Source organism: Barbatula barbatula, assembly GCF_947034865.1.
Source record: "Barbatula barbatula genome assembly, chromosome: 13".
Classification (NCBI taxonomy): Eukaryota; Metazoa; Chordata; class Actinopteri; order Cypriniformes; family Nemacheilidae; genus Barbatula; species Barbatula barbatula.
Window position 1 is genome coordinate 16,528,701 of NC_136776.1, and position 27,109 is coordinate 16,555,809.

The 27,109-nt window shown below is 41.2% G+C and overlaps 1 protein-coding gene across 1 annotated transcript; it reads right to left on the reverse strand.

Moving 5' to 3' along the window:
* Positions 1 to 1,864: 1,864 nt before the first annotated feature.
* LOC306902841 (complement factor H-related protein 1-like) lies at positions 1,865 to 27,060 on the reverse strand. Its single transcript, XM_079471705.1, has 11 exons — positions 26,952 to 27,060; positions 24,863 to 25,042; positions 24,370 to 24,475; positions 24,219 to 24,295; positions 22,773 to 22,949; positions 22,512 to 22,688; positions 21,720 to 21,902; positions 4,216 to 4,392; positions 3,944 to 4,132; positions 3,725 to 3,768; positions 1,865 to 3,612 (listed from the first exon to the last, which is right to left on the reverse strand). The coding sequence occupies exons 1-10, from the start codon at positions 27,016 to 27,018 to the stop codon at positions 3,743 to 3,745; spliced, it is 1,359 nt and encodes a 452-aa protein (XP_079327831.1). The 5' UTR covers positions 27,019 to 27,060; the 3' UTR covers positions 1,865 to 3,612; positions 3,725 to 3,742.
* Positions 27,061 to 27,109: the final 49 nt, after the last annotated feature.

Genomic DNA, 27,109 nt, shown 5'->3' on the forward strand with positions numbered 1-27,109 from the left:
GGACCTCCCAGAGAGCGTACTGAACACCATATCACAAGCTAGAGCTCCGTCTACTAGACGCCTCTACGCCCTCAAATGGTCTGTCTTCGCCTCCTGGTGTACAACACGCGGCGCTGACCCAGTGTCCTGTGACGTATCACTGATACTGTCATTTTTACAAGAGTTGTTGGATAACGGCCGTGCCCCTTCCACACTCAAGGTCTATGTGGCGGCTATTTCAGCCTCACATACCCACATCGGAGGACAAGGAGTGGGCAAGAACGATCTTGTCGTTCGTTTCCTGAAGGGCTCCAGGCGGCTACACCCCCCTCGCCCTCTTACAGTTCCCTCTTGGGATCTGCCCACGGTCCTGAGGGCTCTAAAGGGTCCTCCCTTTGAGCCGCTGCTATCTGCGGACCTCCGTCCTTTGACGCTCAAGACCGCTCTGCTTCTCGCTTTAGCATCGGTGAAGCGTGTGAGTGACTTACAGGCTCTCTCTGTGAGCTCATCCTGTCTGGAATTTGGGCCTGGCGACGCCAGAGTCGTTCTCAAACCAAGACATGGCTATGTACCTAAGGTGCTCTCTACTCCGTTCAGAGCACAGGTTATTTCGCTCTCTGCTCTCCCCTCCTCAGAGCGGGATCCAGAGCTTAGTCTGCTCTGCCCAGTCAGAGCGTTAAGAATATACTTTGAGCGCTCCGCCCCATTCAGACGGTCGGAACAGCTCTTTGTGTGCTTCGGTGACCGCACCAAAGGGTCCTCGGTCTCGAAACATAGACTATCGAAGTGGATAGTTGAGGCTATATCGCTGGCTTACTCTTCCTTGGGCCTTCAATGCCCCACGGGAATTAGAGCCCATTCCACTAGAGGCGTTGCCTCTTCCTGGGCATGGTATAGCGGTGTCTCTATAAAAGATATCTGTGCGGCGGCCTGCTGGGCTTCGCCGTCCACTTTTACAAGGTTTTATAACCTGGACGTTCCGGCCCTTCAGGCCCGGGTCCTTTCTGCTTGAATTAGGTCGCTGAGCCATGGCTATGGCCACGCCAGCACTTAATTACTTTGGGACGATAACCGGTCTAGGCCACCTTCTAGCTTGGCCTCTACCGCTTTCAGGGTTTCCCTGCTTTACTCCGTCTCCGAGCCCAGGCTCCGAGACCATTTAGGTTTTTCGTTCCATCTGTAGCACGGCGTGATTATACTTGTTCCCCATAGCGTCCTGCTACGCAGTACGAGTGAAGTATCGATAGGGAACGTACTCGGTTACTTACGTAACCTCGGTTCCCTGAGATACGGGAACGAGTACTGCGTTCCTTGCCGTGCTACGAGCTGCTGTGTCGTCGCTTCAGTCGAAGTAACCTGAAGACCCTACGGCGATGTGTCCGCTTATATAGCCATAAGCCCCGCCCATTTTGGCGGGTGCCATCGCCATTGGTCCGGCAGCTCCGCTACGATTGGTTTAAAGCTCTGCTTTTTTCCAACCAATCACCGTGCAGTTTTCACTGCGCTTTTGAATTGCTTCAGTCATCGGAGAAAAAGGAGTTTTCCCCATAGCGTCCTGCTACGCAGTACTCGTTCCCGTATCTCAGGGAACCGAGGTTACGTAAGTAACCGAGTACGTTTCATTTTCATCCTTAACACATACATTTTAAACAAAAAACTACGGAGTGTGTTTTGCACATTATTTATCCTTGTAAAAGACGATTTTTTTTTAGAATAACAAAATTTCTTACTCCAAGTTTTAGGGGTGCTGAGTTTCTTTTTAGGGGTGCTTAAGCATGCCTGACTAAACCAACCCATGCCTGTATCTTTGCTAAATACTTTCTTTTGTGTTTGTTTCTCTTCAGTTTCAGGGTGAAATAGAGACAACAAGAAACAACCAGATTCTAAATCAAATAAACTCGTGTTATTTATTTCCGCTTATTAACCTTTACAATTTATCAAACAGAAAATATAACCCTGAAACTAAGCACAAAAAAACATTGATGCACCAAAAAACATGAATTTACAGAATTTGTTCAGAACAGAATATACCTTTATAATAAAAATAATACATGTGTATAGGTAAAATGTCTGAAATGCAGAGGAAAATATTCAAAACACAAGCCACAAATAGTCAAATGAATGGACTTGTTCCTTGAACGTCCCGTAACAATGCTGTGCCATACAATACTAGACCACAAAACCTTAAAACTACTTGATAATAATTAATGTTTTTTACATACGGGAATACATCACCTTCATTTCCAATGAACTACCGATAAAGTTACTTTATTTTCCGCATGTAAAGGAGGAATGCAATAAAGCATCTTAACATTTAAACAGTCATAAAGGCCCTTTCTCCTTTTTTTCCCTTCACACTCTTTCTCCGTCCTCCTGACAAGAATGACAAGTTCTGAAAGTCTGTTATTGCTTGCTATATGTAGTGATTTTGGATATATGACTTTATTATAATTTTTTGTATCATGCAGCATAAAGTTCAGTCTTAGAACGTGAATTTACAGACAACGTGTTAATTCACATTAAAATGCCCAAACATTCAGAGAGTGACAAAAGTTTGTAAAACGGTGTACACATTCACGAATCACGTGTGGAACAAGCTGTTTCTCTTTATCGGTCTCCCAGCACAGAAGACACGGAGAGATGCGATCCTGCGCTGGGTCATAGCCGGACCTCACGCTCATATGCGTCAGGGGTTCCGGTAGCAAACTCTAAAAATATCCCATTTCTTTACACCGTAAATTATATTTTTGGCGGTGTAGTGTGTGCCCGTCTTCTAGGCCACTGAACATATAACCAAAATGGCATGATCCCCATTGCATAACACCTCTGTGAAGATTCGACTGTGAGTTTTGGTGAAAAAACATGGAAAATGTAGTTAGTTTGAAGACAGTGTGAGAAAATGAGAAAGTGTTTGTATTGTTGATAACACATTAGAATTTAGGTGTAAAGATACAGATTCACAGATCTACTATTCATTTTAATGTTTATTCATGTGATTTTTTCTATGGCGGTCATTGGTACTTGGAATAACTGTTTTATTAAAGGTGGTACTTGAACTGAAAAGATTGGGAACCATAGTTGCTCTATAGATAGATCTCCTATACGGCATAAACCTTTTTTCCTCCATCCAGAAAAATCTCCATCAATCTGTGAAGGATGAAATGAAGGATTGCATGATTCAGTATATATTGGTAATACATATATAATAAAACTTTTGTCAGATTATAGAATTCATTTATCTGATTCAGAAGTCTCAGAGAGTTTCTCAACACGAGGCCTCCACAGTCATTGGGCTTTTGCTCGGCAAGTAACAGAATCATGTTGTTTAAAGAAACGTACAGGCAAATAAACATTATAATAAAATAATGATAGTATTATTAAAGTTTTCAATATAGTTATTATTTGTGTGTTAATAAAAACGTTACTGAATGATAAACCAAACTCACTGCAACAGATTGAATGTGAATCTTTATTCCGAAGTGAGAATTTTATAAAGATTATTTGAAACCATGAAACTGTATGGTAAGCATATAGATTTCAGCAACATAAATGCATTCATGTGTTCTTGTCTCTGTGTCTCTGTCTCATGTGTCTGTCCATCTTCATGCTTTGGTGCATCAGAAATCTTCAGGTCTAAATACAAAATATAATGAAACAGAAAATACATCATTACAGGTTGGTTGGTATAAATGCTTCACTTCTACATTTCTCTTAAATTCATTGTAAATTTGCATTGTTGCATTACCTCAGTGTTAACCCAAGTCTATCCAAATATATTTTCTGTATCACCTTAAGAAAAGGATAAAAACACTATTATTGTGGGTACTGTGGGTACATTTATTATGGTAAAACATCACTTAAATAAAATGCAGAATTGATCTTTGATAAAACACATTCAGATGTCCAGTGTGACTACAGCACTGTCATTAATGTGTGAAGTGAAAACAGACTAACACGTACTCACATTTCTTTTTAATAGTTATCTTCCCATCAGAGCATGTCCCCATCACATAATCTAATCTCCGGAAACCTCCAGCATGCCATCCCTTTTTACAATCAAATTCAATCTCTTCATCACTGTGCCTTATGTAGTTATCTTGGACGGGACGTAGGTTGTACTCCATATAAATCTCAGGTGTTAGTTTGCAAGGCTCTATGAGACAGACAAACTGATTTAAAGACATCAGAATAAACTTCATAACAGGATTGACAATAATATGGTATTAGAAGACTTACTCAGACATTCTGGAGGGGTGTCCCATATCCCATCCCTACAGCTGTAATGTTTTTTCTGTTCTTTCAGCACATAGTAAGATTGGCAAGAGTATGATACCTTTGTGATGACCCCGTTGTTCTTAACCTCAATGATATAATCTCCATCTTTTATTAAAGGTGGTGGAGGACAAATGCTACCTAATGAAATCACAGTATCAAAGACAAAGATTAAGCAGTATACTACAGTTCATGGTAAATACAACTTGTTTAATTTGCCTTTAGGATGTTTTGTTTGCAGATTATACATATGATAAACTAAACAGTGACACAAGTTTCAAACCGAAATCTTGGAGACCCACGATTGGGTGATGGGGGGTTAAGATGTGGTTGTGGTGGTTGGGTTAGGTCTGTGGTCGGGAACCACGTGGCTCTTTTCAAAAACCATGTGACTCTGCAGGTGTCTCACCCTTCACCATCATTTGATTGTTAAAAACATTGTACATACGTATGAATCATGCAGTGCTATGCGCAAGTGTCCCAAAACTAATCAACGTCAAACAACGCATCTGTGGGAACCTCTCGCGCCCGCAGGCCAGTTTCAAGATACCCAGAGTGCGAGGACTTTAGAAGAGCGAGCGTCATGCTTTTATGGAAGTTAGGGCTCTCTGTGGCGCATGATACAGAACTTGTTGCCTCGCTATATTCACAAGTAAAACGTTTTAAAGACAAACCATGCAGCAAAGTATCCGTTGATCAGATTGAAGCAAACTGCAACGCGTTAGTATTGGTGTGCTGATCTTCGCTCATCATATCCGTGTGAGCAGTATTTCTCGCATATGAATCCTATGAAGTCCATACATACAGCTGTCAAGGTTGACAGAGGAGTTCAAATGGCGGTATGTTAGTGTCTTGACAAAGTACGAACCGAACTACAAAGCTGTTTGAAAGACGCTAGTTATGTTTGCTTTCATGAGCAGAGCAGAAGTTTAGACATTTGCCGATCAGTCTGCAGAATTTCAAGAAGTCGAACGAACCTGCAGTGTTGTGCGAGTATCCGTGCTATAGGAACATGCACGTTTAAAAATTGTTATATGTTAGATATTATGAAGTTTAATTGAATGGAAGCCTAATGTAAACCTATAAATTGTTTATTAGTAATTCATGCATCGATGAATTTGTTTCACTGATTTTGAGTTGTCTGTGGACATGTTATCTTATCGAAGGAAGAGAACAATTGCAGCTGTTGTGCAGGGCAAATAGGGCACACTTCTGTTATAAATCTTTAAAATCATTGAATTACTTTAGATCTTACATAACATCGTTTGAATGTCAAGTTCTTCAATATATTTATTCAGAATAAAAAGGTAATGCATCTCACAGGGCCATAAATCCATGAAAGGTAAAGCATCGAAATGCGGTTTAGAATAGTACACCCAGATTGTCCCTTCACACGTCCCGTAGTTCTGTTGTTTTAGCTTTGTTTATTGAGTAACTATTTTGGGTAAATCGCATGAAATAAGGTCTGTGGTTAAAAAAACTATCTAACGTTTTATTCCATGACCTAAAACACACTGTTTTTTTAAAGCCTGATTGTGTCTTTAAAATGGTGGTTACTAACAAGTTTGTAAAGGTGTCTACTTACTTTGGCGGGGACGTTACACGTCATCGCGCATATAAAGCTCACAAATAATGCAACATGGACACAAATCTCTTAAAACGTAGATGCGGATTCATTCACAGATGATAACTTTCCAGGGAACACATTTTTTATAAAGTTCGAAAGCGTTTTCGGAGGCTTGGCGGTGGTGATGTCGAGGAACCTTAAAAGAAAACTTCACCTCAAAATAAAAATGTTGTAATTTTTTACTCAACCACATGATCTTGTGATTTTTCAAGTCCATCCGCTCATAGTGGCTCAATTGTATTTTTTTAAGTGACGAGAATGCTTTTTGTGTGAAAAACGAAACAAACTAACAAGTTTATTCAATATATTCTCCTGTGTGTTTTCAGTCTATGGTGCGTGTTCACCAGAGCACTTCGACACATGCGCATTCGGTAAATATTCTTGTCCGATTTCTTTGTTCCAGATTGGCATTGCTTACTACCTGAAGAGGTCATAAATGCCAGCTCACCTTCACATGTGGGTGCTTTGTCCCAAGCTGAATTGCGGCAAAAAACTTTGTCATTCCCGTTTATTCTGAATTTTATGTGACATTTGTAGGTCACATGGGATCCAGATGAATACCGTTCTTGAGGTTTAGAGATGATGACCGCGTTTTCAACTCTTGTAGGACTGTGACAACCCTCCTCATCCACTAGAAAAGGGAAAAATCACACCTTTATTTACTTTACATTTAAATGTTATTTATCCGACATGACTTCCAAATGTGGTACATTTGCATTTTGCCAAACATAAAGCTATACTATATATATCTATACTTTGTTAATACTTTTATTACTGTAGTTTTATAGGTAACAGGCTCACCATAACAGGTTATTGGTTCCCATGTTCCTTTGTCGCATTTAATAGATTTTTTTAATGATTTGTATCCTGGATCACATACGATTTCTGCAGATTGTCCAGCGATTGTTTCTTTTAGATCTCCATGTTGAACAATTGGCAAAACACCACATGTGTCCTCCGCTGTAAACCCAACAAACACATTTTCATAACAAACACATTCCACTGAAAAAATATATTCTTGAGGTTTAGTAAATACTACCCAAGCAAATCATTCTCAATACTGATTTTCAATAAATTTGCATATAGTTTACTTTGTCACTTAATATATTAAAGTAAAATTTACAACTGGGCTGAGAAATCTGATTCAGTAAAAACACTCACGAATACATTGCTGTGTACATGATATGATGTATTAATAGCACCGATTGTGGATGGATAGAAAGACATACAGTACCAGAACACAGTGGATCTGGTTTCCAACCATCTCTTGTACATGTGGCCATCTCTGCCGTTTGACGATATCGAGACAAACACCTGTAAGATCTTTTCGCATCCAATTTCATTTCTCCATCGAAGTAATAACTTGGAGAATAAAGACGTCTGTCACGTGGAATTTCACATCTAATCTCTGTAAGAAGATTTGTTATTCAAGATTTATAATAAAACAATTATACAACGAGTTAAGCAATAAGTCCAATAAAAGCTTCTCTGTATGCTCACCCGCACAAGTAGGACGGCTGTCCCATTGCCCATCATCCTGACATTGAAATGTTTTTGTGCTTTCTTTTGTAAATAACAGCAAGAATCTTTCAGAGCAGGTAATACGGACCGTCTCTCCAGCTCGAAAGAAAGTTTTTCCCTCTGGTGTAATATTTTCTATTCCATATTTTACGTCCTTGAGTTGACAGGTTATTTCTGAATAAAACGAGCATAATAAAGGGGTCAAACTTAAACGAATTATTTGCTTCACTGTTTTAGGGCATATTTGACTGTGGCACTGTTGACTTTGTGTTGGATCTTTATATTATTTATATAGCCACAAGCAAAATAATAATATAGGAGGATTTGACCAAATAGAGATTTTAAAAACATAATATTAAAATTACATTTACAATTATTGCAAACTATAACTTTAAAACTTAAATTTGTTGTGATCCAGGTCACGCGGGTTCCCTTCCTGTCACTTTGTCTGTGGTTGTTCTTTCGGAGGCACGTACTAGTGTTTTTGTCAGCTTGCCGTACGTCCGGTGTCTACCTCACTCATCCCCCCCGTCAGGCTTTTCCCTCACCAGGTTCTCATCACCACTTCACCCTGTTCACCTGTAGTTCTTTCTGGCCATCATTATCATCCTTATCTTTGATTTCTCGCTGCCTGAGCCTTCTTAGGTTCCCCTATTAAGTCCCTCTCGTTCTCTTGTCTTGTCGGACCGTCACAAGGTAAACCTCTGAACGCTGTTCTCTGCCGTCTTGGCTTTAGGTCTTGTAGTTAAAAGTATCTTGTCTTGTGTATTAATATCTCTAGCAGTTAACCTAGTTCCCTCAGTTCTTGTTAGCCTATTCTCTACTTCTCCAAAGTTCCTGTTGGTGTCCCGGACTGCACCACCCTCCACCACCGGCACTCATCTCACTATGGGGATCTACCCTCCTTCGGAGCTATCTCAACGGGACTTCCGAGCCGTCTTACGGCTGGTAATCTAGTGTCTCTCACCGAGTGATTTGTCTCGTTGAGCAGTCCTCCAGTGAGGGGGTAACAACCTCTGCTCTATTCCCCTTACTTCTCCAGTGGATCGAGCCTATCCGTGGAATGAGCCTATCCCCAGCATTTGTCCCGTTGCCACTGCGCTGATGGGAGTGACTCTCTTGGACTATAGTAATTGTTTGGTGGTAGTTGGGGCTGTAACCTGGAGTCTCAAGCAATGAGTGGCCGAGGCTGGTTGAGAGGTACAAGTGCCGGATGAGTGTCCGGCATGCAGGGTGTTCATGCCGACTGCACTGCGCTGCACTGTGCCCTGACGTCCTTCAGGGGTTCAGGGAACCTTGGTTTCCGTGCGCCAGAGCTTTGTGTTTGCTTGCTCAGTGTGTGCTCAATGTTAGCCGTCCCATCGACCACCGGCTGGTCTACTCCATCCTCTTCCCATCCCCTCCTGCCCTTGGTGACACATTGCCATGAATTTTGTCACTGGCCTTTCACCCTCTGGCGATTAATACCATCATCCTTATGGTGTTGGATCGCTTCTCCAAGGCGGTCAATTTTGTTCCCTTGCCCAAGATCCCCTTCGCCCAAGAGTTTACTCAGCTGTTGGTTCTCCACGGTCTACTGGTCGACATCATTTCCGATTGGGGTCCTCAGTTCACCTCCCAGTTCTGAAAAGAGTTCTGCAGACAGATAGGGCCTCTGTGAGTCTGTCCTCAGGTTTCCATCCCCAGTCCAACTGGCAGTGTGAGTGAGCCCACCAGAATCTAGAATGAAGACTCCGCTGTCTGACGTCCCACAATCCCAGCTCCTGCAGCCAACAGATCTCGTGGCTCAAGTATGCTCATAACTCCTCGTCCATCTCTTTGTCAGGTATGTCCCCATTTGAATGATCTATGCAAGAGCGCGATGCTGCGGTCCCTTCTGCTCTGGCGTTCGTCCGGCATTGCCCCCCACTCTGGCGATCGTCATTGATCGCCCCCCTCTCCAGAAGGGTGGTAACCTCGGACCGAAGCACGGGAGTGTTCTCACCTCTGACTTAGGTAACTTGGGCAGGGTGCCTGATGAACCGGATCGTCCTCACTACTCGTCGTGACATGCTGGCGTGCAGCTAGATAGCATGATGAAGGAGCTAGCGAGGGGATCTGCTTCATTGCCCCTGTGGGGGGATGTTCTGTTGTGGGCAGCATGGCTGTCTCGTGAGGGCGAGGCCCTGAGGTGGCAAGCGGGTCTGCTAACTCACCTGCCTAAAGTCTTCGCCGCCGGACGCACCGACGAATGGAGGGTGCGGATGGCTGCGAAAGTTGGATGCGCAACATCGAGTTGAGGCTGCTGCATGTCATGGGCACCCTGGGAGTAAGTGGGCAATGGATGCATTTAGAAAGCTGGCTTTCTTGTAATCTCACATCTGCACAAGTTGCCTCAGACCACCAAAGTGCACATTGTCCAACCTCAGCGATGACGAGAGCTTACAAGCTTCAGAAGGTCCCGTAACAGCATGCTCTATCTGGGCTACCGACATTGCCCTTAGGTGCTCCAGAGTCGAGGGAAGTCAGGGCAACCAAGCTCATCTACCGTGAACACCCCGAAGAGGGCGCTCCAGGTTTTCATGCTCCTCATGCCTTTCCGGGAAACTGGCCCCTATGCGGGACGCGGGACCTGGGCTCAAGCTGCAAGCTGCGAGTCCTCAGTGTCTGATGTCAGAAAGACGCCATCCAATGTTGCCATCCAAGACGATATTGTGGCTGTGTCCACGCAAACAACCAGCAATGACTGCATTACCGTATCCACGATTGCTACCTCAGCATGCTGGGAACGGTCGCACCCAAGACTACAGCGGCGAGACATGCCTGGTGACATGTGCTCGCTGTAGGAGAATTTGCCCATTTAGAAACAACTACCGAAACGCACAGGGGAAGTGGCAAAACGCTTGGACGAGTTCCGCTGCTTTGCTTCATAGACCCAGTAGAAAGAATCTAAGATCACTCAGCATAAGCCTTGCAGGTTCCGAAGAACAAAAAGGAGAATGAATGGTCACGCTGTCCCATTCGCCAAGTTCATTGGCCTTCTCAAAAGTATAAACGGAGATGATAGGTTCTCAAGTCAAACCCCATTTTGTCAGTCTCGAAACAACGTCGAGAGACCAACGGAAAGGGAACCGAATGTGTCAATGATCATTCTTTATGCATGTATTGAACATTTAGCATAATTTATAACATTTACTGCAGCTGTACACATATGAAAAATCGGGCAGTGATGTACCGTTTCGCAACTTTATTTATTTAGTGTTTTCATGATTTAGTTCAAATGTCCATCTCTTTTTTATATGGCAGCAAAAAATGCTTCATAAATTCCTGTATTAAATAAATAACAATGCCTGCATATACTGGATAATATGTCATGTATATGAAGACATGTATCTACATGTAATGTGCATATATTATATTCAAATTACAGGATTTATAGAACTTGACTGACTAATGCATTCTGGGTAAATCCAAGTGTGCACGTCACATTTGGCGATGGTCTCTCCTATAGATTCATAGCCATCATCACACTCATAGCGTACTGTGTCTCCATGTGGATATTGGGTTTCATCAATAAGTTTGGAATTGTTTACAGTCAGAAGAGGCTTTGAACAAAAAACTGCCAATAAACGGGAAAAAAAAAGGATAAAACCCAGAGTGCTTGAACCCAGTGAAACCAAGTTTTGTACAATAGGAACATTTTGTTAATTGTATTGTATTAAGACGTGGCTACATTTGACTGGAAACAAAACTACAAATCAGAAAAGGTCACATAAAAACATAGTGTTAAGCATTTGAAAGTTCAATAAACCTTTTCCTTCACATTGTGGATATGGATTATCCCAACAGGCATTTTCAATAATCAGTTTACTCCGAGGCCACAGTTTGGTCTGATTTTGGCACAGAACACAAACAGCCCTACCTTCAGTGTTTGTTGTGATTTCCTTCCATGTCAAAAGAAGAATAAAGAGAAATATCTTGCAGGATTTCATGTTAAGCTGTAAGCAGAACATCATAAGCAGTCCTTGGATTAATACTTTTTACACAGAAGATTTACATGTTTGAAGAATGTATAAAACACGAGGAATGATGTTTTTTAAATAATGATAGTAAAATAAAATAGTACAAATAAACTGTGCCAACAATTCCTGCATAAATTAGATATTAAATGTGTTTTAACATGTGAGCCGTTGGTGTTTGTTGCAAGAAAGTCTATAGGTGGATAAACAGAGAATAAAACAATGTTGGCGCTAACATGACCGAAAGTACAATTTATTATCAAATATAAGCTATTCAAATATTAAAGAATGTTTAATATTAGTTTATTTCAATATGAATTTAAATATTAACCTTTATCCAAATGTGTAAATACAGTAGTCAGTAAATATAGTATAAAACATGATGCCTGTAATATATTGTGTAAATGTAGAAAATCTTTATAGCAGTTTACCTGTTTTAATGGAATGAAGTAATGTAGTCTCCTAGCAAAGATTGACAGTTGACTGGTAAAAAGTTGAATGATTTTCTGCTCAGGGTTGTGTGCTGACAAACATTGCAGAATCTAAACAAATCCAAATACACAGTGTTATTTAAAATAAGTCTTTATTGTAAAGTAAAACCTGCTAAAAAATGCCAGAGAACAGAAGCTGAAGAAGAGCTAAATCCCGTCTACATTGACATGGAAGTTGAACTGTATGGACAGAAATGAATAATTCAAAAGTCATGCAACCTTAACCTTGAAAAACCTTTGTAGGATACCTGTATCTTTGCTAAATACTTTCTTTTGTGTTTGTTTCTCTTCAGTTTCAGGGTGAAATAGAGACAACAAGAAACAACCAGATTCTAAATCAAATAAACTTGTGTTATTTATTTCCTCTTATTAACCTTTACAATATATCAAACAGAAAATATAACGCTGAAACTAAGCACAAAAAAACATTGACGCACCAAAACACATGAATTTACAGAATTTGTTCAGAACAGAATATACCTTTATAATAAAAAATAATAAATGTGTATAGGTAAAATGTCTGAAATGCGGAGGAAAATATTCAAAACACAAGCCACAAATAGTCAAATGAATGGACATATTCCTTGAACGTCACGTAACAATGCTGTGCCATACAATACTAGACCACATAACCTTAAAACTACTTGATAATAATGAATAGTTTTTACAAACGGGAATACATCACCTTCATTACCAATGAACTACCAATAAAGTTACTTTATTTTCCGCATGTAAAGGAGGAACGCAATAAAGCATCTTAACATTTAAACCGTCATAAAGGCCCTTTCTCCTTTTTTTCCCTGCACACTCTTTCTCCGTCCTCCTGACAAGAATGACAAGTTCTGAAAGTGTCATATTGCTTGCTATATGCAGTGATTTTGGATATATTACTTTATTATAATTTTTTGTATCATATAGCATAAAGTTCAGTCTTAGAACGTGCATTTACAGACAACGTGTTAATTCACATTAAAATGCCCAAACATTCAGAGAGTGACAAAAGTTTGTAAAACGGTGTACACATTCACGAATCACGTGTGGAACAAGCTGTTTCTCTTTATCGGTCTCCCAGCACAGAAGACACGGAGAGATGCGATCCTGCGCTGGGTCATAGCCGGACCTCACGCTCATATGCGTCAGGGGTTCCGGTAGCAAACTCTAAAAATATCCCATTTCTTTACACCGTAAATTATATTTTTGGCTGTGTAGTGTGTGCCCGTCTTCTAGGCCACTGAACATATAACCAAAATGGCATGATCCCCATTGCATAACACCTCTGCGAAGATTCGACTGAGTTTTTGTGAAAAAACATGGAAAATGTAGTTAGTTTGAAGACAGCAGGCAAATGAGAAAGTGTTTGTATTGTTGATAACACATTAGAATTTAGGTGTAAAGATACAGATTCACAGATCTACTATTCATTTTAATGTTTATTCATGTGATTTTTTCTATGGCGGTCATTGGTACTTTGAATAACTGTTTTATTAAAGGTGGTACTTGAACTGAAAAGATTGGGAACCATAGTGGCTCTATAGATAGATCTCCGATACGACATAAACCTTTTTTCCTCCATCCAGAAAAAAAGCTCCATCAATCTGAGAAGGTTCAAATGAAGGATTGCATGATATTGGTGTATATATTTAAACTTTTGTCAGATTATAGAATTCATTTATCTGATTCAAAAGTCTCAGAGAGTTTCTCAACACGAGGCCTCCACAGTCATTGAGCTTTTGCTCGGCAAGTAACAGAATCATGTTGTTTAAAGAAACGTACATTATAATAAAATAATGATAGTATTATTAAAGGTTTCAATATAGTTAGTATTTGTGTGTTAATAAAAAAGGAGAATGTTACTGAATGATAAACCAAACTCACTGCAACAGATTGAATGTGAATCTTTATTCCAAAGTGAGAATTTTATAAAGATTATTTGAAACCATGAAACTTTATGGTGAGCATATAGATTTCAGCAACATAAATGCATTCATGTGTTCTTGTCTCTGTGTCTCTGTCTCATGTGTCTGTCCATCTTAATGCTTTGGTGCATCAGAAATCTTCAGGTCTAAATACAAAATATAATGAAACAGAAAATACATCATTACAGGTTGGTTGGTATAAATGTTTTACTTCTACATTTCTCTTAAATTCATTGTGAACTTGCATTGTTGCATTACCTCAGTCTTAACCCAAGTCTATCCAAATATTTCTTTTGTATCACCTTAAGAAAAGGATAAAAACACTATTATTGTGGGTACTGTGGGTACATTTATTATGGTAAAACATCACTTAAATAAAATGCAGAATTGATCTTTGATAAAAACACATTCAGATGTCCAGTGTGACTACAGCACTGTCATTAATGTGTGAAGTGAAAACAGACTAACACGTACTCACATTTCTTTTTAATAGTTATCTTCCCATCAGAGCATGTCCCTTTCACATAATCTAATCTCAGGAAACCTCCAGCATGCCATCCCTTTTTACAATCAAATTCAATCTCTTCATCACTGTGCCTTATGTAGTTATCTTGGACGGGACGTAGGTTGTACTCCATATAAATCTCAGGTGTTAGTTTGCAAGGCTCTATGAGAGAGACAAACTGATTTAAAGACATCAGAATAAACTTCATAACAGGATTGACAATAATATGGTATTAGATGACTTACTCAGACATTCTGGAGGGGTGTCCCATATCCCATCCCTACAGCTGTAATGTTTTTTCTGTTCTTTCAGCACATAGTAAGATTGGCAAGAGTATGATACCTTTGTGATGACCTCATCTTTCTTATCCTCAATGATATAATCTCCATCTTTTATTAGAGGTGGTGGAGGACAAATGCTACCTAATGATATCACAGTATCAAAGACAAAGATTAAGCAGTATACTACAGTTCATGGTAAATACAACTTGTTTAATTTGCCGTTAGGATGTTTTGTTTGCAGATTATACATATGATAAACTAAACAGTGATACAAGTTTCAAACCGAGATCTTGGAGACCCACGATTGGGTGATGGGGGGTTAAGAGGTGGTTGTGGTGGTTGGGTTAGGTCTGTGGTCGGGAACCACGTGGCTCTTTTCAAAAACCACGTGACTCGACAGGTGTCTCACCCTTCACCATCATTTGATTGCTAAAAACATCGTACATACGTTTGAATACATGCAGCGCATGTGTCACGAAACTATTCAACGTCAAACAACGCATCTATGGGAAGCTCTCGCGCCCGCAGGCCAGATTCAAGATACCCAGAGTGCGAGGACTTTAGAAGAGCGAGCGTCATGCTTTTATGGAAGTTACGGCTCTCTGTGGCGCATGATACAGAACTTGTTGCCTCGCTATAATCACAAGTAAAACGTTTTAAAGAAAAACCATGCAGCAAAGTGTCCGTTGATCAGATTGAAGCAAACTTCAACGCGTTCGTATTGATGTGTCGATTTTCACTTTTCATATCCGTGTGAGCAGTATTTCTCGCATATTAAATACTATGAATTCCATACATACAGCTGTCAAGGTTAACAGAGGAGTTGAAATGGCGGTATGTAAGTGTCTTGACAAAGTACAAACCGAACTACAAAGCTATTTGCAAGACGCTAGTTCCCTATTGATACTTCCCTCGTACTGCGTAGCAGGACGCTATGGGGAAAACTCCCTTTTCTCCGATGACTGAAGCTTTTCAATAGCGCAGTGAAAACTGTACGGCCATTGGTGTGAGAAAAATAAAACAGCGAAGCTGCATGGACCAATCGCGATGGCACCCGCCAAAAGGCTTATGGCTATTTACATTTAGGTATTTAGCAGACGCTTTTATCCAAAGCAACTTACGAAGAGTTCGGGGAGCAATAAGCTATATGTCATACAAAGAGCAATAGTACAAAAGGTGCTAATACAAAGTTACTAGTTTCAACAAAAACTAGACCACTACCTGTTTTTTTTTTCATCTGTCAAGTATTAGCCGTAGAGGTGTGTTTTCAGTATTTTTTTTAGGTTGTGAGATGTGGTTGACCGGACCGCATTGGGAAGAATGTTTCACCAGGAAGGAGTCGTGAAGGATGAGCGGGAAAGGGATTTAGTGCCCTTCTAAGAAGTCATTACAAGGCGCCGCTCGTTTGCTGAACTCAGGGTTCTTGATGGGGTGTAGGAGTGTAGTAGGGTGTGAAAATAAGGCATATCAGCATGATCGCGTTGTCTTAGCAATGTGATCAATGAAGGACAGCTGTTCATCAAATATGACTCCAAGCTGGATGGTGAGATTGTGTTGGACCGTGGGGCGTGCCGGAAACACGAGTAGTTCTGTCTTGGCTGGGTTCAGCTGCAGGTGATGCTCTTTCATCCAAGCTGAGATGTCATCTAGGCAGGCTGTTATGCTAGCTGCTACAGTGGTATCGTCTGGGTGAAACGAGATATAGATCTGGGTGTCAACAGCATAACAGTGATACGAGAAGCCGCTATCCGGCTATATAAGCAGACACATCGCCGTAGTGTCCTCAGGATCTCTTCTCCTTTCAGCGACGACTCGATCTTTCGCTTCTCAGCGGCTTCGCTTCACAACGGCTAGTTAGCAGTTTCGCTACATGGCAGCGCCGGTCTTCTCCCTGCTGCTAACCGGCAACACTAAAAACGCATAATTTCGGAGCAAATTTCCTGCGCCATTGTTGCGAATGCAGTGTCGTCCCTGTCACTCGTGTGGGGTCACCTACACGCTGCTGATGGGCACGACGAGTGCGTCTCATGCTTGGGACTTTCCGACGCTGAAGACGCTCTCAGAGAGACGGAATGCTCTCACTGCGAGAGCAGGAGTCTCTTCTCTCAGCGCTCGCAGATAGCTTTCTTTTCAGAGAGCGAATCCGCCCCTCAATCCATACCGCTTCAGCCCCCACAGACCTCTGTGCGGATGAAGCAGCAGGGTAGAGGAACTAAGTGCTCAGGGAAGCGCGAGCTCACGCCCACTCAGCGTGCCTCGCCTTCTCCACAGAGAGATATCTCGCCGGTTCGTTTCTCCCAGCCTGATCAGCGCCCACTGCCGTGATCTCGTTCAGTGGAGACGAACACAAGGAAGACGACACTCGATTCTTTATTTATTGGTATGGTTTTTAAGAGAGTTAACGGGTAATTGTTCTCCCCTTTCATTAACGAGTTAAAGGGCTGATTCCTGCTGTGCGCAATGTACCTGTTATAAGATAGTGATCGGTGACATTGTCGCTTTGAGGCATAATATCTATATTGGTTAGATCGACTCCATAAGATATAATCAGGTCTAATGTATGATTAAATCGATGAATGGGTCCTTTAATGTGTTGTATTACTCTAAAAGAGTGTAGTAGTTCTGTAAACGCCACAGCTAATGCATCGTTAGCGCTATGTACGTTGATATTACAATCTCTGACAATTAGTACTTTATCAACGTTAACCAATAGGTCCAATAGGAAGTCCGCAAACTCTTTCAGAAAATCAGTATAGGGACCAGGGGGTCTATACACCGTAGCCAATGTAAAAGAAAGCAATGTTTTTTTTAATTGTTAGGAATAATTATGTTCAACGCAAGCACTTCAAATGATTTTTATATATGATCTCTTCTCTGAGTTACAGTAAGAATGTTTCTAAATATTGTAGCGACACCACCAACCGGACCAACCGGACGTGGCTCATGCATATAACTGTAGCTTGGTGGGGTACACCCATTTAGACCGAAATAATCATTTGGTTTGAGCTAGGTCTCGGTAAGACAGAGTATATCAAAACTGTTGTCCGTGATCATTTAATTTATAATAACTGCTTTTGAATTTAGTGATCTAATATTAAGTATGCCGAACTTTATGAATTATTTTTGTCAAAATAATTACTTTGTAGTATTATTCGTGGGACACATACAGTCTCTATATATTTGGAAACAGTAACATTTATAGCAGATGAGGAGCACAGACTATGTCACCCCGTTCAGTTCCGGGTGCCGGCAAAAACTAATTTTTGTTTCATGGTGTGAGTGCAGGGTCTGTTCTAATGACCGCACATCATACTGCTGTTTTAGCAAAAAAATAAATAAACACAAACATTGTCAAAAAAAAGAGCAATCTTCCTCTTCCACTGTCCTCTGGAGTCAAGCCCCCAAAAGGCGGCATACCTCCTTATTGCACCCAACCTCTTGCAACACGGGCCAAGGCCTGGCGGGCCATCCATGGTGCTTCGGATTGGGTCCTGTAAATAATATATCAAGGATATTCACTCCAGTTTGCTAGTCGACCCCCGCGATTACGCTGGGTCATCCCCACCCGAGTGCAGAGCGCAAATTCCCACGTTCTGCGCACGTAATTAAGGAATTTACTGGACAAAGGAGCCATAGAACCAGTTCCTCCAGAACAAACCGAGTCGGGCTTCTACAGCCGCTACTTCCCCATCTTCGATATCAGACATCTGAACCACCCCCTTATGAAATGCCGTTTCAGAATGATTACACTGAAACAGATCCTCTCACAAATACGCCTAGAGGACTGGTTCTTCTCCCTGGATCTGAAAGACACGTACTTCCACATCCAGATAGCCCCCTGTCACAGATGATTCTTGAGATTCGCCTACGAGGGGGTTGCATATCAATGCATGGTCCTCCCATTCGGACTCTCACTGGCTCCCGAACTTTCACGAAATGCATGGTTGCGGCTTTATCTCCTCTCAGGCAGGCGGGAATCCGCATTCTGAACTACCTCGACGACTTGCTTGTTCTAGCACAGTCGGAGGAAGAGCTAAGGTCCCAAAGATCCCTCCTCCTCAGCCATCTGGAATGCCTGGGGCTCAGGATCAACCTTGCCAAGAGCGCACTGTCCCCCAGTCAATGTATGTTGTTCCTGGGGACAGTTTTCGATTCAACCTGTATGACGGCCAGAATCTCGCCAGACCGTGCTCTGGCTATTCGGCAGCTCGCGGCCTCCTTCAAACCAGGGGTTTCACACCCCCTCAAGGGGTTCCAGAGAATGCGCCCATTCAATACTGGCTGAAACCGAGAGTTCCAAAACAGGTTGGGGGGCTCTGTGCGACGGCGAGCTGGTGTATACCACGTGGCTCAGACCCAGTGTCCTGTGATACATCGCTAATTCTGTCCTTCTTACAAGAGTTGCTGGATAAAGGCTGTTCCCCTTCCACGCTCAAGGTCTATGTGGCAGCCATTTCAGCTTCACATGCCCTCATTGCGGGCAAAGGAGTGGGCAAGAACGACTTTATCTTTCGTTTTTTGAAGGGCTTCAGATGGCTACACCCCCCTCGCCCCCTTACAGTTCCCACATGGGATCTGCCCACGGTCCTGAGGGCTCTGAAGAGTTCTTCCTTCGAGCCTCTGCAATCTGTGGACCACCGTTCTTTAAAGCTAACATCGGTGAAGCGTTTGGGCGACCTACAGGCACTCTCCGTGAGCCCCTCCTGTCTTGAATTTGGGCCTAATGACTCCACGGTTGTCCTCAAACCAAGGCCCGGTTACGTACCTAACGTGCTCTCTACTCCGTTCAGAGCACAGGTAATTACGCTCTCTGTGCTCCCCTCCTCCGAGCGGGACCTGGAGCTGAACCTGCTCTGCCCAGTCAGAGCGTTAAAAATTTACATTGAGCGTTCCGCCCCCTTCAGGCGGTCGAATCAGCTTTTTGAGTGCTTCGGTGACCGCATCAGAGGATCCCTGGTCTTGAAGCATAAACTGTCTAAATGGATAGTTGAGGCTATTGCGCTGGTATATTCTTCTGTGGGCCTTCAATGTCCCACAGAAATTAGAGCCCATTCCACAAGAGGCATTGCCTCTTCCTGGGCCTGGTCTAGTGGTGTCTCCATAGAGGATATCTGTGCGGCAGCCTGCTAGGCTTCGCTGTCCACATTTACCAGATTCTACAGTCTGGACATTCCGGCCCTCCAGGCCCGGGTCCTTTCTACTTAAATTAGGCTGCTGAACCTCAGTTCTCAAACCACACCAGCACCTAGCACACTGTTGGGACAATCAGCCGGACTAGGCCACCTATTAGCTTGGCCTTTTCCGCCTTCAGCAGGGATTCCCTGTTCCATACCCTGTCCCCGAGCCAAGGCTCCTGGACTAACTGGTGTTTTTTGTTCCATTTGTAGCACGGCGTGATTATACTGGTTCCCCATAGCCTCCTGCTACGCAGTACGAGTAAGTATCGATAGGGAACGTACTCTGTAACATACGTAACCTCGGTTCCCTGAGATACGGGAACGAGTACTGCGTTCCTGGCCGTGCTACAAGCTGCAGATGGTCGTCGCTTCAGTCAAAGTAACCTGAGGACACTACAGCGATGTGTCTGCTTATATAGCCATATGCCCCGCCCATTTTGGCGGGTGCCATAGCCATTGGTCCGTGCAGCTTTGCTGCCATTGGTTTAAAGTTTTACTTTTCTCAGACCAATGGCCGTGCAGTTTTCACTGCACTATTGAAAAGCTTCAGTCATCGGAGAAAAAGAGGTTTTCCCCATAGCATCCTGCTACGCAGTACTCGTTCCCCCCCAATTAGGGAACCGAGCTTACTTTAGTAACCGAGTACGTTATGTTTGCTTTCATGAGCACAGCAGAAGTGCAGAGCTCTGTGTGCTTTCGAAATGTTCTCGTGGTACCCAGATGTTAGAGATTTGCTGATCAGTCTGCAGCATTTCAAGATGTTGAACCAACCTGCAGTATTTTGTGAGTATCTGTACTATAATTTTTTTTATATGTTAGATATTATGAAGTTGAATTGAATGGAAGCCTAATGTAATCCTATAAGTTGCTTATAAGTAATGCATGCATCGTTTAATTTGTTTCACTGTTTTTGAGTTGTCTGTGAACATGTTATCTTATCGAAGGAAGAGAACAATTGAGTGGTTGCACCTGGTGTACAGAGCAAATAGGGCACCCTTGTGTTATACATTTTTTAAATCATTGAATTATGCCAATTATGACCGTTTTGTGATTTCTTTTAAAGCCTGATTGTGTCTTAAAAATGGCGGTTGCTAACAAGTTTTGTAATTTTCCTTCATAAGAGTGTGATCGTAGACTACTACCCCTGCCCTGAACGAGATTCTTTGTTATGAAAACTGTTATAAACTTTTTGGGAAGATTGCCCAGCCCTAATGATTTATTAGCAGAATTCAAAAAATGTTGCTTTTAATAGAAATTTTCAATGAGTTTTCAGACGTATTGTTATGTATCATTTGTAAATGTGACTCACTTGTGCAGTCAATCGTTCCAATCCATTTTTCACCTTTACACATCAAAGTTCCTTCTGGAATTTTGTCATATGGTTCATTGCACCTGTATGTGAAACTTTCGAAGTTGTTGTATAGACTTTTCTCATTTAAACGCGTCACAAACTGCAAATTTGTACAATATATAGTAAAATATATATATGTACAAAAATATATTGTTTAATGCCGTTATATATTGTATAATATATCTACATTTGATACGTTCCTTTGTACAGTCACGTTCACACAGTGAATTTTTAGGATTTACATCCATATTTACTTCGATTTTAGTTTGGTTAAAGAATGCGGTTGCCATCATCACACTCATAGCGTTCTGTGTCTCCATGTGAATATTTCCTCTCATCTTGGATTTCATCAATAAGTTTGGAATTGTTTACTGTCAAAAGAGGCTTTGAACAAAAAGCTGACAATAAATCAGAAATAAGTGTTATGCAGACATTTTTTTGTCAAGATTTTGTCCGATTTATTTTACTGTAAAATGTCTGCGCTCAAGATTTTCTCTAAAAACACTATTTGAGAGAAAGGACTAAAACTCCTTCTCACATTTTTATAGTGCTGTAAATATTCTCTGCTAGATTAGCTATATGACTATTTATGAGAGCTCACCTTCACATTTTGGTGCTTCATCCCAACCTGTATTGTGGCAAGAAACTCTGTTATTCCCCTTCATTGTGAAAAGTCTTCGACATCTGTAGATCACATGGGATCCATATGAATACCATTCTTCAGGTTTAGAGATGATGACTGCGTTTTCAACTTTTGGAGGTCTGACACAACCCTCCTCATCCACTGAAAAAGACAAGATTCACACAGGCTCTGACATGCTATGACTTTTTTGTGCGATCTGCCCTACGATGCTCGTAGAGCAGGTGGAAAATAACTTCAGGTGGACTTAACATTGCGCTGAACTTTGAGTAAAAACTCTGGACGAGGATTTTGTCGAAAAATGTGGGTTACAACAATAAAAGCCGCAGGCAGCCTCTGTAAGATTACACTTCAAAATCGTGTGTAGGTTGTGCCCATGTTAACCTTATGTAAAATAAGTTAATATGTGCTATCTTCATTCTACAACTGTTTTTCAGACTAAACACTTTTAAAGCTAAATGTTTAACCATTTTAAAAACTTAAAAAATTATTATACTAAGTTTTTGGGCTAGGCTTTGTCAAGCCAACATAAAGTTTGTCTTCAAAATGTGTTATGAAGTGCTACCTCTGTAACAGTTCATATATCGAAAGATGCTCAAATTGACAGGTTGGTATTTCCAGTCCACTGCTGACGCATTCACTTGATTTTTGTGATGATGTGTTCACTTACAATCACATACAATTTCTGCAGATTGTCCAGCGTTACTTTCTTTTAGATGTCAGTGTTGAACACAACATTCAAAACACACTCACAGATACATTGCGGCTCATTTGACCAACGGCCGTTGTTGCACGTCGCTACTCCCCACCAGTTCCCAGAGAAGGTTTTATAACCTGTGTTGCATGAATAAAAGATACTGTCCTCTGTAGGGTGGGTTCTCTCAATGTACCCATTTTCCAAAATTGGTGTAATGCAAGATCCTTCCTTTTCTGTGAAGTATATAAATACGGTCTCATTGATATCAATACGCAGATGTTGAGGGTGTTTAGATGAATGATAATAACATGATTTACCAACGCAGTCCTGTTTGTTTATCCATTTGCCTGCATAATTACATGTGATTTGTATAAGTTGCTCGGGTTCGAATCCTGGATGACATTTGTATTCTATTCTTGAGGACACATCGTATTTAGTGCGTTCACGACTCACAATCTTTGCATTTGGGATGTTTGGTGCTTCACAGGTAATGTCTGGAAAACAAATTCATCACAGTATTAGAATGTAAATGATATGATGTAATAAATAGTGAAATGTTTTTGTGCTTTCTTTTGTAAATAACAGCAAGAATCTTTCAGAGCAGGTAATACGGACCGTCTCTCCAGCTCGAAAGAAAGTTTTTCCCTCTGGTGTAATATTTTCTATTCCATATTTTACATTCTTGAGTTCACAGGTTATTTCTGAATAAAACGAGCATAATAAAGGGGTCAAACTTAATTGAATTATTTGCTTAACTGTTTTAGGGCATATTTGACTGTGGCACTGTTGACTTTGTGTTGGATCTTTATATTATTTATATAGCCACAAGCAAAATAATAATATAGGAGGATTTGACCAAATAGAGATTTTAAAAACATAATATAAAATTACATTTACAATTATTGCAAACTATAACTTTGAAGCCTTGTTTTCTTTATTTCAATGGATTCTTCAGAATCCTTTATTCTTATTAACAGTGAAGCATCACCTTCCTGTCACCTTCCTGTCACTTTGTCTGTGGTTGTTCTTTCGGAGGCACGTACTAGTGTTTTTGTCAGCTTGCCGTATGTCCGGTGTCTACCTCACTCATCCCCCTGTCAGGCTTTTCCCTCACCAGGTTCTCATCACCACTTCACCCTGTTCACCTGTAGTTCTTTCTGGCCATCATTATCATCCTTATCTTTGATTTCTCGCTGCCTGAGCCTTGTTAGGTTCCCCTATTAAGACCCTCTCGTTCTCTTGTCTTGTCGGACCGTCACAAGGTAAACCTCTGAACGCTGTTCTCTGCCGTCTTGGCTTTAGTTCTTGTAGTTAAAAGTATCTTGTCTTGTGTAGTAATATCTCCAGCAGTTAACCTAGTTCCCTCAGTTCTCGTTAGCCTATTCTCTACTTCTCCAAAGTTCCTGTTGGCGTCCCGGACTGCACCACCCTCCACCACCGGCACTCATCTCACTATGGGGATCTACCCTCCTTCGGAGCTATCTCAACGGGACTTCCTAGCCGTCTTACGGCTGGTAATCTAGTGTCTCTCACCGAGAGATTTGTCTCGTTGAGCAGTCCTTCAGTGAGGGGGTAACAACCTCTGCTCTATTCCCCTTACTTCTCCAGTGGATCGAGCCTATCCGCGGAATGAGCCTATCCCCACCATTTGTCCCATTGCCACTGTGCTGGTGGGAGTGACTCTCTTGGACTATAGTAATTGTTTGGTGGTGGTTGGGGCTGTATTGTTACTGGAGCATTGTTATAGTAAACTTCATCGGTACCTTCACACACGGGTAACTGATTGTCCCATCCGGTCGGGCGACACGTTCTGGTATAAATTCGACTCATCATCTGGTAGCTTGAAAACAAAATATATTTTATAGTAAAAATACTTTATCAGTAGATTCAGTCTGATTTCCTGTGAAGTCTTACCCATCTTTGCAGGTGTACACAATGGTAGATCCTACGAAAAAGCCCTTGCCCTTTGTAATAATATAATGGCCGTTTGGAATATCTGCCGGCGGCTCACAGCGTTTGACTGAATTCAGAAAAAACAATATTTTTTGTTATTTTTAGTTAGTTAGAAATTTAAATGTTTTGTTTACTTACTGCGCTTGCATTCAAAACGTTGTATCTATGTTTCTCTTTATATTGCTGTGTTTTAATTTATATTTTATATATAATGTTTTTGATACTTATGAGTGTGGTGTCCAAATCTAGTTAAAATTTATGCCAAATACTGCTTGATGTGTGAGTATTGAAGTTTGCCATTTTATCCAGTTCACATAATGATATAATATTATCATTAATTATATAATATTGTAAAACATAACAACGTTATCTGTGTATTAAAGAAACAAAATGTTGTTACATTTACCAAATATAAGCCTAATATTCAGTTTAGAAAGAGATGTCATAAACTTACGTGTACACTCCGCACTACGCTGCTTAGACCAAATGTTATTTTTACACCTGTAGGTGATTTTCCGCAGAGAAACGTAGCCATCATTGCAAATGTAGTCTATTTCATCACCATTAATGTAGTTGGATCTCATGGAGTCTTGAGAAATTTGAGCATTCTCTACTTCTGGGGGCTCAGGACACACTGATAGACAAATAAAGAACGACACATCAGTCACAAATCCAAACATTTGGTTGCTTTTAGGAGTTCACCTAGACCAGCGTTTCTCAAACTGTGGGGCGCGCCCCACTGGTAGGGAATAGAGACGTGACAGGTGGGGCGCGCCGAACGGGAGGAAATGTTCCTTTTTATGCCTTACATGGAAACGTGAGATCAAATCTTCCGGCATTTTGTATTCATGGTTACAAATAAAATTGTAGTGAGGTAGGCGGGGAGAGATCCGGGATTCGAGGCCGGTGCGTGAATGATAACGAGCTGTACGCGCACTGGTCTGGTATCACGGAGGGGATTGTGAACCATAAGTGGACGAGCGGCCGGACCGTCAGCGAGAGAGGACCGGGCCCGGAAATTGTGTTTGTGTTTGTCTTTTACGTCCTTGTTTATTTCATTAGATTAAAGATGTTACATGTTCGCCGGTTCCCGCCTCCTTCCTTCCCTTCATGGAACTTTGTTACACTGGTGCCGCAAACCAATAGTACGGTGCGCGTACAGCTGACGCTCGTTATCATTCACGCACCAGACTCGAATCCCGGCTCTCGTCCCGCCTACCTCGCTACAGAAATTGTTAACCTTTTGAGCGGTATCCGGTTTGGTCCCATATATGGGATATTATTTACGTGCCCATGAGAATATGGTCCCAGATATGAGATTTAGAATGTTCAGTGACTACCAGATTCAAATAGTGCTTTTGCGCGTTGGTTTGCGCTGAGCTAGAGACGGACGAGCTCAGCGCTGTCATATATCACAACTATGCAGTGTTTTCAACCTAATATTTTTTTTTTTTTTAGGTTTTAGCCATTTAAATACACATAAGCACAAGTAAAACAATACATTTGGAGTTTGTAAGATACACACTCGTGTCTGTGGAAGCAGCAATAACAATCAATTCAAATATAATTTGACGACGTGTGTTATTCACATCAGACAAACATAGTGGAAGTAACTATAAAGTTTACAAGAGTTAAAGTTCTCTGAGTTCACCGGCCACTTTCTTGCATGTATTTCGGGAGAAACTGATGACAGACAAAACTCTCTGAACTGCGTCGCAAAGAAACATGGTGGCACCCGTCTCACGTATAGATCAAGATTATTTATAAATGACCAAACACACTCACTTACACATTTTTGTGAATCGGAATATCAGATAGTTGATGACGTGGTAAGCAAGTTTGTGAATATTTTGAAATAAAAAAGAAATTAAGGCGATCTGTCATAAGGTGTGGCTGCGGTGTGTCACGTGACAAATATGACGCGTCGCCATGGAAACATTAAAGGGGTAATCATTACTAGTCTACATGGAGTCTATATTAAAAGAACATTAGATATGAGACCCCGAGAAAAACGTAACCTGGAACCGAAGTACCAAAATAACGTGACATCGGCATATTAATTGTAACGGAACAAACTTTCGCAGCCATATTTAAATGTTTTTTTTACAGATTTCAAAATGGCACTTTTATATATTTTCTATTTTTGAAATTAGTAGTGCACAGCTGCACTTTTATTTTCTCTATTTTTTTATTTCATGAAAGTTATTATGACACAGCTGCACTTTTATTTTCTTTATTTTAGAACTTTCTGTTATTTGATGTATATAGTTTGTATTTTAGATACAACTTGTTACTCTGATACTACTTGTTAGTTCAATAAATTGGAACATGTTAAGCTTGTTGCGCATTTCATTAGCATTGTGTTGGGGCGATGGGGGCAGGTGGGGCTTGAAACAATTCCCCCTTGTCTAAAGTGGGGAATGACCAAAAAAGTTTGAGAACCACTGACCTAGACACAATTATTCTTACTTTACATCTGCATTTCATTCTTGCTGTTAAAATGTATTGTCATTCTTTACATGGAATGCTCAAAAAGGCCTTACCTTCCTGTGTCGTAGCATCAATACTGATGAATATCCATAGGGATAAAGTAGCAAGACTTGATCTCATGATCTCTGTTAGTTGACTCACATTGGGAGATGAAGAAATCCAACAAAGTCTTTAACAAAGTTAATATTTGACAGTTCTGGGAAGGACTTTT

What these genes read in the sequence shown, in the direction of transcription:
- LOC306902841 (XM_079471705.1), bottom strand. Translation starts at nt 27,018, where the DNA reads ATGAGATCAAGTCTTGCTACTTTATCCCTATGGATATTCATCAGTATT. An exon ending in TGATGCTACGACACAGGAAG is followed by an intron (nt 25,043 to 26,951) that starts GTAAGGCCTTTT and finishes TTTGTCTATCAG; the next exon opens with TGTGTCCTGAGCCCCCAGAA. An exon ending in GATAACTATTAAAAAGAAAT is followed by an intron (nt 3,769 to 3,943) that starts GTGAGTACGTGT and finishes CCTTTTCTTAAG; the next exon opens with GTGATACAGAAAATATATTT.